This window comes from Miniopterus natalensis, chromosome 12, assembly GCF_054644295.1.
Source record: "Miniopterus natalensis isolate mMinNat1 chromosome 12, mMinNat1.hap1, whole genome shotgun sequence".
NCBI classification, from domain to species: domain Eukaryota; kingdom Metazoa; phylum Chordata; class Mammalia; order Chiroptera; family Miniopteridae; genus Miniopterus; species Miniopterus natalensis.
In genome coordinates, this window is record NC_142092.1 from 18,740,321 (window position 1) to 18,752,968 (window position 12,648).

The 12,648-nt window shown below is 36.7% G+C and overlaps 1 protein-coding gene across 2 annotated transcripts in view; it reads right to left on the minus strand.

The window, feature by feature from the left end:
- The window catches only part of FOCAD (focadhesin), a 256,025-nt gene that overhangs the window by 226,728 nt on the left and 16,649 nt on the right, over window positions 1-12,648 (minus strand). Inside the window, exon 2 of one of the 2 annotated variants that reach the window (XM_087822637.1) lies at window positions 1,815-1,902. In XM_087822637.1, the coding sequence (XP_087678763.1) occupies window positions 1,815-1,871 (57 nt within the window). In that variant the 5' untranslated portion in view covers window positions 1,872-1,902. Of the gene's footprint in view, window positions 1-1,814; window positions 1,903-12,648 lie in introns of those variants that run through there. The other variant, XM_087822638.1, reaches the window with a different exon arrangement.

A 12,648-nucleotide genomic window follows, 5' to 3' on the forward strand; every position in this document is an offset into this window, starting at 1 on the left:
CCAGAGAAGCTCAAATAAAAACACAGTACCCAGTCCTTCATCTCTTTTTGTATTTCACAAATTAAAAATGATTAAAGACCTCAATGCTTGATGGTCTCAGTCTGCAATAACAAGTCATTCATTTCCATGAATATTAAGTTTAGATCAATTAACTGTATTTTACCTCCTAGTTAAAGGGATAGTAACAAGAATTGAGGACCAGTGAATAGTTTTGGTTTCTGTTTACAAAATATACCATGTTTCACTGAATGTAACTGGCTAGCTATCAACTACAGGATACATCATTATTTTATGTACCGGTAAGAAAGAAGGAAAAAAAAAAGGCTGCCAATTAATATATGTTATACAATGCTTCATATGATTTATAATTTTTATTTTATATTAAGAAAAAGCTCTTTCAGACTCATTTAGAAAATGGCCAAGTTCACAAATGCACAGGCAATACTAACTGTATAATGACTATTGCCATCAATTGCCAGATGCAACCCAGTCTCACAGATGTTAGTATCAGAGAACATAGCTTAAATTGATCTGAAATACAAAATCCAAGCATATATCAGCCTCATTGTTACTTTAGTTTTCCATAACAGAATACTTTAGAGATCCTACAGTACACGTACACTTTTCACTTAGTTTAACAGTAACACACGTAGGCTCTACTTGATTATGTTTGCTAATGAAGGGACTCCAGGCACAGAAAAAAAAAACTGTAGACAGTGTTCTCCAAGCCTTCATCTTCTCCATGGTAAGGCCTGTGCTGTGCAGGATATGAGGCCAACCCAGTCAGGCAGAAGGGAATCTTGCATAAGGAGTGTTCTTCTCCTCATGGAAGGGTTCCCCACTACCCAGCTAAGTCAATTCCCACAGCAGGCATCTCCAAAGTTAACTGTTGAAAGTATCCAAGACACTGTATGTGGTTAAGTCTTCAGACAGGCATCTGCTGTTCCCTTAGCTTTACTCTCATGAGAAAAGACAGTAAGCATTTATGGTACCTTGATTAACCACAATGCTTCTAGTTAGCTAAACACTAACCAGAAAGCCATCTTTGTTTTACCCCTAATAATTGAAAAGCTCTCTAAAATAAATATAATCTCCTGCCTGAATTAGTATATAGACAGAAGTTTTTTTTAATCTAGGATATTTTATTTATTAAATATCATTATTATAAAAATCTACTATTCTTTTTTTCAATTATTTTTAAGATTTTTTATAGATTTTTAAAGAGGAAGAGAGCGGGAGAGAGCGAGAAACATAGATGCAAGAGTAAAACATAGATTGGCTGCTTCCTACACGCCCCCTACCAGGGACCAAGCCCGAACCCAGGGCATGTGTCCTGACCGGGAATGGAAAAGGCAACCTTTTGGTGCACAGGACGATGCCCAACCAGCAGAGCCACACTGGCCAAAATCATTTATTCTTAATAGTTGGATAGAGGTAGAATATGCCTTTTAAGATATCAATCTATCATACTCTGTAAATGTATATATCTATAGATGTATAACCATTTATTTCAGTTCCCAATAATTAATTATAAATCAAAAAATACATATTCAAGAGGTTAATCAAGGTTTTATTATTTCTATGGAGGAAAGTATGACACAAATAGAAGCTGAGATTAGTCCATTCAAATATTTACTTACTTGTCAAATATAAATTTTCAAATTAACTAATATAAAAGTTGTTTAACAAAATGATATCTATGTAGAATAAAATATTCAATGTTAAAAATATAAAGTTCAATCAGCAAACTTCCAAAAAGCTTCACTGGTTACCATGAAGCACAAGTAAGTAAGTAAGTAAATAAATAAAATTACCTGTGATTGAATAAGAGAATTTGGAAATTCAAACCTTTTCCTGATATCATCTGACATTTTGCTTCTCTTACATGTATGTATGCAGATTCTGTAACCAAAACAAAAGAATATTTGTTAGTCCGGAAAAGGAGTTCAAACCAATTATTCCTCAAATAAAGTGAAAGTAATTCATTCCAAAGTCAACAATGGAAATAAAGCACAGGGCTCTTCAGAGTAATCCCTGCCACACACTTCACTGTTAACCACTTCAGTCCTTAGATGCCATGGCTGATAAACTAAAATGCCCAAAACGCCTTGTTTTTCCCATTAGAGCTAATTCAGAGATAGATGAATTCATACTATAGAACCCCTCCTCAAAAAATCCAAATGTGCAAGCCTAAATAACATGATTTTTAAAAGTTCAATGGCATGCTTGAAATAGAAATTAATTTTTTATTGATCAAAACTTCTAAGGGAGAAATAATCAAACTTTCACAAAATTGTTTAAACTATTGCTTTGCTTTGGAAAAAAGCTTTCATTTAAACACTATCCAACTGCCAGTGACAAGTGTACAGCCTAGGTGAGCTGTTTTCAGGTAATAGAGAAATAACCTAGAAACTCACACATCAAAACATTGCTTGTCTCATAAAAGAGGAACCAGAAAGCAATTAGCACCAACTTTTAATATTTACACCACACCTCTCATTCCTACTGGAGTCTCAAAAATAAAATTTAAAAAGTATACAAAAGGATGAAGGAAAGCAGGTGATAAATCGGAGGCACAGAGCTAGTAAAAGGACTTCCTAAGGATCCCAATTCATCCAATTCCCATATAGCACTGAACCCACCAAATTACACTCTGCAAAATGGATACTTTAGGTCACCTATTTATTACAATATAACTTTCAAAAAATTCATGTCATTACAGTACTCTACGTTACTTATAAAAATAACAGGCTGTGAAACCAAGCTCTCCTTATCTCAAAGTTGAAGGTACCTTGTGTGGAACTTGCTCTTTCTAACTACTTTCCTCCCTTTCTTCCAAAGCTAACCTCTCTGAATGAATAATGTACCCTAGCTTTCTTCTTCAACATCTAGGTCCAATTTTACTCCCTTGAATTAGATATTTTCACAGCACTGAAACTTGTAAGACTGCAAATGATGATCCCTATCTAAGTCTACTCTTTATCTTAAGCAGGTCAAAATCTCAATTTCCCAGTTGTACTAACCTCACCTTTCTTGAAATATGCTTCCCTTTTGAATTCCATAAGATATCATAACAGAATTTCCCAAAGTGTATCCCTGGGAAACTCACAATAAAGAGATCTCCATGGGAGAAGAAAGGATTTTTAGGGGCATATATTGCCATCTTGGATATTCATTCATTTACTTAACAAACACTTATTAGGTGCCTATGTGTGTCAGAAACTGTTCTAGAAGCTTAGGCTACCTCGATGGACAAAATAGACAAAAATTCCTATACTCACAGAGCTTACAGTCTAGCAGGAAGGGGTAGACAGTAAATAAAAATAATAATAAATAAAATATAACATGTAAAAAGGTGATAAGTGTATGGGGAACAAAAGGTAGTAAGGTAGAGTAAAGGGAATGAGAAATGAGGGGAAGACACACTATTTTAAATATGGCTGTCAGGGTTGGTCTTTTCTAGAGAGGGTGGCATTTGCGAGTTGTTAGCCTTACAGATATTTGTAGGAAGTGTCACAGGCACAGAAGACAGTGAGTACAAATGCGCTAAACTAATAAAACGCTTAATACCTATTCCACAAAGAGCAGAGATGAATCAGGGCCAGAATGGAGGAGGAAGAGAATGGAAAATCAGAGAGCCAACGGTAAACCAGACAGCCAATGGTACATCAGAGAGCCAAAGGTAAACCAGAGAGTCAAAGGTAAACCAGAGAGTCAAAGGTAAACCAGAGAGCCAATGGTAAACCAGAGAGCCAAAGGTAAACCAGAGAGCCAATGGTAAACCAGAGAGCCTACGGTAAACCAGAGAGCCAATGGTAAACCAGAGAGCCTACGGTAAACCGGAGAGCCAAAGGTAAACCAGACAGCCAATGGTAAACCAAAGAGCCAAAGGTAAACCAGAGAGCCAACGGTAAACCAGAGAGTTAAAGGTAAACCAGACAGCCAATGGTAAACCAGAGAGCCAATTATAAATCAGAGAGCCAAAGGTAAACCAGAGAGCCAATGGTAAAACAGAGAGCCTATGGTAAACCAGAGAGCCAAAGGTAAACCACAGAGCCAAAGGTAAACCAGACAGCCAATGGTAAACCAGAGAGTTAAAGGTAAACCAGACAGCCAATGGTAAACCAGAGAGCCTATGCTAAACCAGAGAGCCTATGCTAAACCAGAGAGCCTATGGTAAACCAGAGAGCCTATGCTAAACCAGAGAGCCAAAGGTAAACCAGAGAGCCAATGTTAAATCAGAGAACCAAAGGTAAACCGGAGAGCCAATGTTAAATCAGAGAACCAAAGGTAACCCAGAGAGCCAAAGGTAAACCAGACAGCCAATGAGAAGCCAGATCATAAAGGGTCTTGAGGGCTACTGGAAGGACTGCTGCGTTTATCTTCAGTGAAACAGGAAACCACTGCACACACAAAAAGGGGTAAGATGTTAATCCAATCACAAGGTGAGGGTGGTCCAATTGCAGGTACCTATGACAGTAGAGCCAACCTGGTTGCTAAAGGATCAGGGGACCGTACAGGAGAAAGGAAGGGTCAAGGATGACTCCGAACAACTTTACTTTTAGTCTCATTTCTTTTGAGCATTTCACACATTAAACAAAACAATGTACATATTACTTACCACAGCATTCTTTACAAAAGGAAAATATGCAGTTGCCATCAACTGAGACAGGAAACAAGTTTTGGGGGGGAAGACCAGGAATTCCACTTGGAACAGGTAAGTTTTCAAGGCCTAACAGATGTCCAAGTAGAGATGTCAGATAGGAAATTGAATATATGAATTTATAATTGGAGAGAAAGACCTGAATAACAGTGCATATTATTAAAGAATCTGAGAGGTTGCTTAACCCAGAGTTCCCCAAACTTATCTGATCATGGCATCTTTTTTTTTCTTCCTTGAAATTCCTGTTAACAGTGGATACAAGCAGCCTTTCCCGGGACACACCTTGTGAAACGCTGCTCTACTGATTCCTGTTCCTGTCCTCTCTGCTTCCAGAGCTCCATCTTCCTTCCCCAAAGCACCCCCAAGACCCTGGCCTTGTGCTTCTTCCCCTATGTAAACTCTCCCAGAGCCTTTGTCTCGTCCGTATCTCCAAACACTTCCCTACTTTCTCTTCTAAGGCTCTAAAACACCAGAAATTGGACACGTCAAATCAAAACATATTTTCTCTCAGAAGAACTGTTCACACTTCAGTTCATCTCTTCCCAGTTCTCCTCTCACAATCTCCCTCCCACCATTCTCTAAATGCAGGCAGTCCCAAAGTCGACTTCACTCTTTCCAGCTTCTTGGAGCCTACTTTCCCTCTCCATTTCTATACCCATCATCTGAGTACCTTATGCTAGTCTTATTTCAGTAACTGCTTAGTCTTGCTTGAGTTCATCCCATACACTGCTAGTTTTTAAGCCCTCCAGCATCCATCTCACCTATACAACTGCATTTTCACTACTGGCTAATTCTAATCTGGCTAAAACCATTTTCAAAATATCCCTCAAAATCTGCTCATTCCTAAGAGATTTTACTTATGCTGCTCTCTCCCACACATGCCCTTCTATGTTCCCATATTTAAAGATGAAATGCCTTTCGCAGCTCATCTTCTCTGTTAAGACATTCCCAAGTAGTCACATCTTAGTAACCACCTTGCTTTTTTCATTCTTTCAGTGCTGATGCATTTGGTCTGACCCATGCCACCGAGTGACCACTTACATTAGGATTGTTAGTATTTTTCAGTAAAGGGTCAAACAGCAACTGCTGAAGTCTGCTATTGTAGCAGGAAAGCAGCCACAGACCATGGCTGTGCTCCAGTAAAACTTTATTTACAAGAATAGAAGGGCCATCGTTTACTGACTCCTGGTGTACATAATGACTACTGTTTAAATTAATTTATAAAATTTGTTGATGCAATTGTGACAACTGACATTCAAATTTGCCCCTGTGCCTCCAGGCTCAGGTAAATACATAAATAGGGTAAATCATATATCTTTTACTATCTAAAAGTTGGATAATTACCCTTTATCAAAGAAAACAAATTTCCCTTTCCCCTAAACTCTGAGAGAAATTCCTCATATTAGACTTTATATATGGAATACAGAGTGATAGGTACAAAGCAATATTCTTAATTACATAAGCAATAGGGAATTTTATGTTACATCTTTTTTAAACAATCCCTGGATAAAGCCATGAGTATAATATAACATGTAATTCAGCAAAAGAGCCTCAGCTCATGGGGTCCAAGTGCAGAGTTTTCTGATGATCTAATCTGACTCAATAGAAAGTAGGCTGCACAGTATCCAGAGAAATAGATGGTTATCAGCATACCACAGAATAGACTTACCCACTGTCAACAGTGATAGAGTTAAAGAAAAGAAATGTGGGGTTATTCTCTCTGATCCAGACCGAGAATGGGGGAATTCCAAAATGCTCTGGGGACCAGATGAGCAGCTGGTTAGGCTAATTAATAGATTATTATGGCAGTGAAGTGGCCAAACCATCCAGAAAAATGATTCTCTCTAGAAGGGGGGGCCGATGGTGTAAAAGAATATTGTTTTTATCAAAATTACCTAAGTATAGATGGCAAATACCTCAGCTTACAAAAGACAGCCCTTATTTCGATGTGACACTTTAGAGAATGAATCCATTTTTAAATCTATAGTAACTTTAACTTTCCTAACAAATGGTCATTAACCAATCTCAAAACCACTATCCGAGCAGGAATATGAGTTGATATCATTCTTGATGTGCTATCCTTGGGCTACAAACTGTGTTTTTCATCTGCAGAGACTTATATTTCAAGGTTAATCACAACCATTTGGCCTTTTAAGGTAGTAAAGCACCATATTCTCTTAGGGAATTTCAAAAAGAAGAGTACATATGCTTGCTTCAGCATTGGCAGTGCAGTGTGTCCTACTTCATTTGAATCTCAACTTCCCTTGAGCACTTTATACATTTTTTAAAAAAATTTCTTCTTACCATGGCATTCTTTACTAAAAGGAAACCAGTCATATTCTCCATAAACCATGATACAAAAAGAGAGTTTAATTTTAAAAGATTTATCTGCAACCTGTCATTATGTCTCTTTTTGATCTAAATCTAAATCAGAAAGAGAATTTTTAATAAGATCTTAAGTTCCACATGAATCAAAGCATCTGTTTAATTTATGCAATTATCTTATCTATCAAGGTGTTTCAGTCCCATAAGAACACTTCCAAGAAAATAAAACTATCAATTCACTCTGGAAGTAATAAAAGAGCAGAGAGATAAAGCACTTTAGGTTTTCAACTTTAGTTTCTCTAGGATGCGACAATATACAACCATGTATCACACAAAAGTATTTAGTGTCAAACTTCAAATGAAGGGCACAATCTGAAACACGAGAAAAATCTATCTAGTAATATTCACAAGTGCTATGGGAAGCCAGCAGAGAAATTATGCAAGGTGGTTGGCCGGGGTGGGGTGTGTGTGGAGGGGTTGAGTTGTCTATTGAGCACTCTGAACTACCAAATTTCTATATAGGAGGGCTCAGAGCAGCAATGTAGGGAAAGTCAGGGCTATACAGAGCACATTGGTGAAGCTAGTATATATATGAGCAATGTCATCAGCAGACTGATAAAAATACATACTTCATCACATTAAATGGGACCCTATGTTTGAGACCAAAATCTAGGATTTTTTTTCTTTCTAACACTTTATCAACTATTCCAATTATTAGTTACGCATTTATTTAGTTTCTTCCACAAATTAAGCTATCAAACCATAAGCCTAAGGATTTTAAACACATATTTTGACAATTTTTCCCTTTTTACTACTTTTTTTAAATGGTTTATAGAAAAGCTGATGGGCACCATCAATAAGTTTGAGCTGATTTTATAAGTTTATCAAGGCTGTGGCTCAGGCATACGTTCCAGACACTTCTAGTTGTTTTATCCTGCCCTTTAAAAAAAGAAAAAATAACTGTATGTGTTTTTCAACCACCCACCTTGCTCTGCTGTCCAATATTTATATTTCTATCTTCCATATTCTCCCACCTGCTCATTTCTCAGCTACCAGTTCTAGGGGCCTATGTATTTCTATACATCCTCTCCAGGATCCGGCAGGTTGTTCCGTTCCATCGCCCTGTATTAAATCCTGACACCTCTTAGAAACTTGAGCTTACTGAGCTCTTGCTTCAAAGCTTCAAAATCCAACTGTCAGCTGTATTCTCAAATTAACAGGCTGAGACAATTAGAGGCCCCCTAACTCTATGACTCAGAGAAATGGGAAGATCATGGGGAAATCGCAATGGAAAGTTTTCAACGCTAATGGGCAAGTTTAAGAAAATAGTAATTCCTAATCATTACATTCTCAAAGAGATCACTAAGTCATTGTTAAATTAGGCTGAGAGTAGAAAATACTTCTATGTTAGCAGTAATTTCAAAATCAAGCCAAGGCAGAGGGCAACTAAGTGGGGTGGCAGAGCTACTTGATCAATATTTTATAATGAGAGAAAGCAGGAACTGCCAAGATGTGGCAGAGACCACTAACTTCAATGTCTGTGCTCTCTCTCTTCGATCTTAATAAAACTGTAGCCTGATCGGCTTCATCACATTTCCTAGCCTCAAGCCTGGTTAGGCAGGACCACGTGTGTAATCAAGTTCTCTCCAGTGGCCTTTACCTTTAAGCAGACACGATATGCCACTTCCAGGCTGCAGGCTGCTTCCTCTCCCCTCTTCCCAACCAAAATCAGGTCTTGGCAACAACTCAGATTCAATCATGTGCATGAAGACAGTTCCTCTAGTGATTTTCAAAACATGCAATACACTGACCTCTTTTCCCTTAAATTGTCAAATAAAAAAAATGACAACAGCCAAGAGCAATAGCTGTCTGGTATGAATGAATTAAAATTATACCTTTTTTTGTCAAATCAGCAAAAAAAATATATTTTTGGGGTATGTCACAGAATTTTAGTAATTAGCTTATGTGTGCCATGAGATGAAAAAGGTTGAAAATCGCTGCTCTAGGACATTGTTGAATAAACAAGATGGAAAGAACCTGGATCTCTAAATGGCAGCTTAGAGCAAAACTGCATACCTGGAGCTCCAACTATTACATGCAAAAGAAAGAAACTTCTACTTTGTTTGACCAACTGAATTTTGGGGTGTCTTTGTTGCAGTAGCTAGTACTTCCAGAATAATACAGTGGACCTGAGATCATCTCCCTTCCGTACTTTTCTCCACTGGTGAAATGAAGAAATTGAATGTCAGAGAGGTTAAGCAACTTGCCAAAAAGGTAAATCATCCTGCAGCTCAGGTGAGAAGAGAGGTTTCCTGACTTCCCAGAATCCAGTGTTTCCCTGGACCATCAATAACAGGAGGCATGACCGGCACAGTTCAAATTACTGCATCACATCCCAGGAATTTTAAAATCTGTAATCAAAGTGCTGAGAAAATTTAGGTGACTATGAATTCTGATGATCTCACTGGTTGCAGTTTACTGAAGTACATCAAACTGCAATCAAATTCCTGCCTTTACAGTTGAGTTCCCTCTCAGTTATATCACGTGCTACTTCACTCAGAGATTTTGAAATGGTTGTCTAAAATAAGATCAAAGGCAGGAAATTCCAAGTTAGATCTGATTGCTGTCCAGAAAAATCAGGCATTAAAGTAAGAAACAAAACCACCAACTTGAATAATGCCTGGTTTGTTACAATACTTTCTCTAATTGTTCTTAAATAATCTCTTATATAACATCATATATTTACACATAATATAAATATATAAATCTATAAGGGAATAGAGATGAAAAATAGCTTTCTAAAAAAATTTAAAGACTTACTTATCTCCGGAATTTTTACAGTATCCAATCTAAGTCTTCAAATAAAGTCTGCAAATTAGCTCCTTTATGAGATGGCTTCTTTCCAATATTATAATTTTTAAATATTTTGCTCCACCAAAAGAATACTCAAATTCCTCAGTATATTTTTTGAATAAATATTTTATATTGTTGATACAAAATAATCTTTACAATATATTTGTAATAAAACTGATGCCCAATTTAAAGATCTTACGAACCAATAAATGTCTAATCTGAATAACTACACGTTCCATATTCATAATCTTACTTCAAATATCATTCAGCTAATTAAAATCTAGTAAAATACCACAGACGTATCTTATAGGTATTTTACTTATATTGCTTCCCCTCAAAAATGACTCAAATTTTGTGCATTAGTTCTCTAAAATAATTTACTTCTTAGCAAATATTAACATGGTACAAACTGAAGTATTTATAGGGTAATGATGTGACATTTGAGATTTTCTATAAAATACTCCAGTCACCTCCAGAAGAGAGGAAAAACAGCAATAATAAAACAAACAAGATTATCTAAATGTCGCCTGGCAAGGCGTGGCTCAGCGGTTGAGCGTCGACCTAGGATCCAGGCGATTGGGGTTCGATTCCCGGTCAGGGCACATGCCCAGGTTGCGGGCTCGATCCCCAGTTGGGGACGTGCAAGAGGCAGCCAATCAATGACTCTCTCATCATTGATGTTTCTCTCTCTCTCTCTCTCCCCCTCTTTTTTCCTCTCTCTGAAATCAACAAAGATATTTTTTTTTTTTAAATTATCTAAATGTTGATAATAGATGGGTACATTATAAAGTTCATAACACTATTCTATTTTTATATATGTTTGAAAATTTCCATAATAAAATTGTTTAGCCCCTCCATCATATGGGACACAGAGAGAAGGCTCTGGCTATGAACCAGGAGAGGGCCTTAATTTAACCATGCTGGTGCCCTGATCTCAGACTTCCAGCCTCCAGAACAGCAAGAATTAAATTTCTGTTTTGGGGTTTTTTTCATTTTTAAACCCCATGTATGTGGTTCTTAGTAGGGGCAAGTCAATAGTCTAAGCATTTTACCTGTATTAACTCATTTAACCCTCGCAATAATCCTTTGAGATATGTACTAATTTTATAAATGAAGAAACTGAGGCACAGAAAAGTTAGATAACTTTCCCAAGATCATTTAGTAAGTTGGAACTTAAATCCAGGTTGTCTGGGTACATACAGGGGTGCACAAAAGTAGGTTTACATTTGCTCAGAAGGGAAATAATACAATAAATAATAACAAGAATAAACTGTGTTTCACATCCTCACAACTGTAAACCTACTTTTGCCCACCACTGTACATACACAGAAAAACCTGGTAATGTATAAATTACAAGCGATTTTTATTTTTGCTTATTCCTATTTCCTAATTTTTTTCCACAGGAACATGTATTTCTATACTTTGGAGTTACCAAAACATGAAAATCTTTATTCAAATACTAACATATAGAAATAGAGGAAATGAGTTTCTGAAACCCACGACACTGCAAGTGTAGAAATCCATCACTAACAGGTATGTTAAACAGAGCAGGAACAAACTGGGAAAATTTTAGAAATGATACAAGATTAATTACTTTGTTAGCCATTTAACCAATTATTTATGGAAAACATAATATTGAATAGAGGTCAATGTAATTTAACTAGATAGATTCAATTAACTTTAGACATTTTTAAAACTTCCTCCACTTTCAAGGAGAAACATAGCCATTACTAAAGTTTTCCCAATTAGACTCCTGGGAAATTTTACACCAGAGTAAAAACTCTTATTCTTAAAAAAAATTATGAAGACTTATTGCAGCAAGTTAAATGGCAACATTTTTCTTAATTGCCACAAACTGACCAATCAACCTCATTCCTTATTTTTCACGAAAAATAGTTATTTACAATTCCATGTTGAGCCCTGGCCAGGTAGCTCAGTTGGTTAGAGTGTCGCCCCAATATGCCAAGGTTGCAGGTTTGACCCCCAGTCAGGGCACAGAAAAGAATCAACCAATGAATGAATGCATAAATAAGTGGAACAAATCAATGTTTCTCTCTATCCCCTTCCTCTCTAAAATCAATCAATAAATTTTAAAAAGTAAACAAATAAAAGAAAACCATGTTGGATGAACAGCTCCCATATGCCAAGCACTACACACAGTACTTCAAGTAATAAATCCCATTGGATTGTCACAATTGTCTGAGGTAAATATTATTAACTCCATTTCCCACATGAGAAAAAAGGAGCCCAGGCAGAAAGTAACTTGCCTGAGGTTGTACAGTGGTATTAATAGCCAGGATTTATTGAAAATTTTACCATGAGCATAGCAGACACTGTCAAGCTCTTTATCTGTATTCTCTCACCCGATATTCAATACAACCCCTGACATGAGCACTATTATTAGCTTCATTTTTATATGAAAAAACAAGTGAGGCAAAAAGAGGTCAAAACTAACTGCCTAATTATGTAAGAAGCAGAGCATGGATGTGAACCATGCAGTCAGTCAGTCTCCAAAGCTCACATTCTTGGCCACTCCCCTGTAAAGTATGGCTGACACGGAGTTTTTGTAAGATAACCCATTAAAGCACTTCACTCAAAACCAGGCACATAACACGTTTTAGATGTTAGCTATTATTAGTCTGAATCCAAAACCTTGTGTTTTCTATTATATTTTGCTGCTTCCAGAGAATCAAGCAAATCTTGAAAAATAAATAAATAAATAAATAAGTAAATAAATAAATAAATAAATATGTATATACACACACACACACCAGGGTTTGGATACACAGTGTTAAATCAGGTTCCCA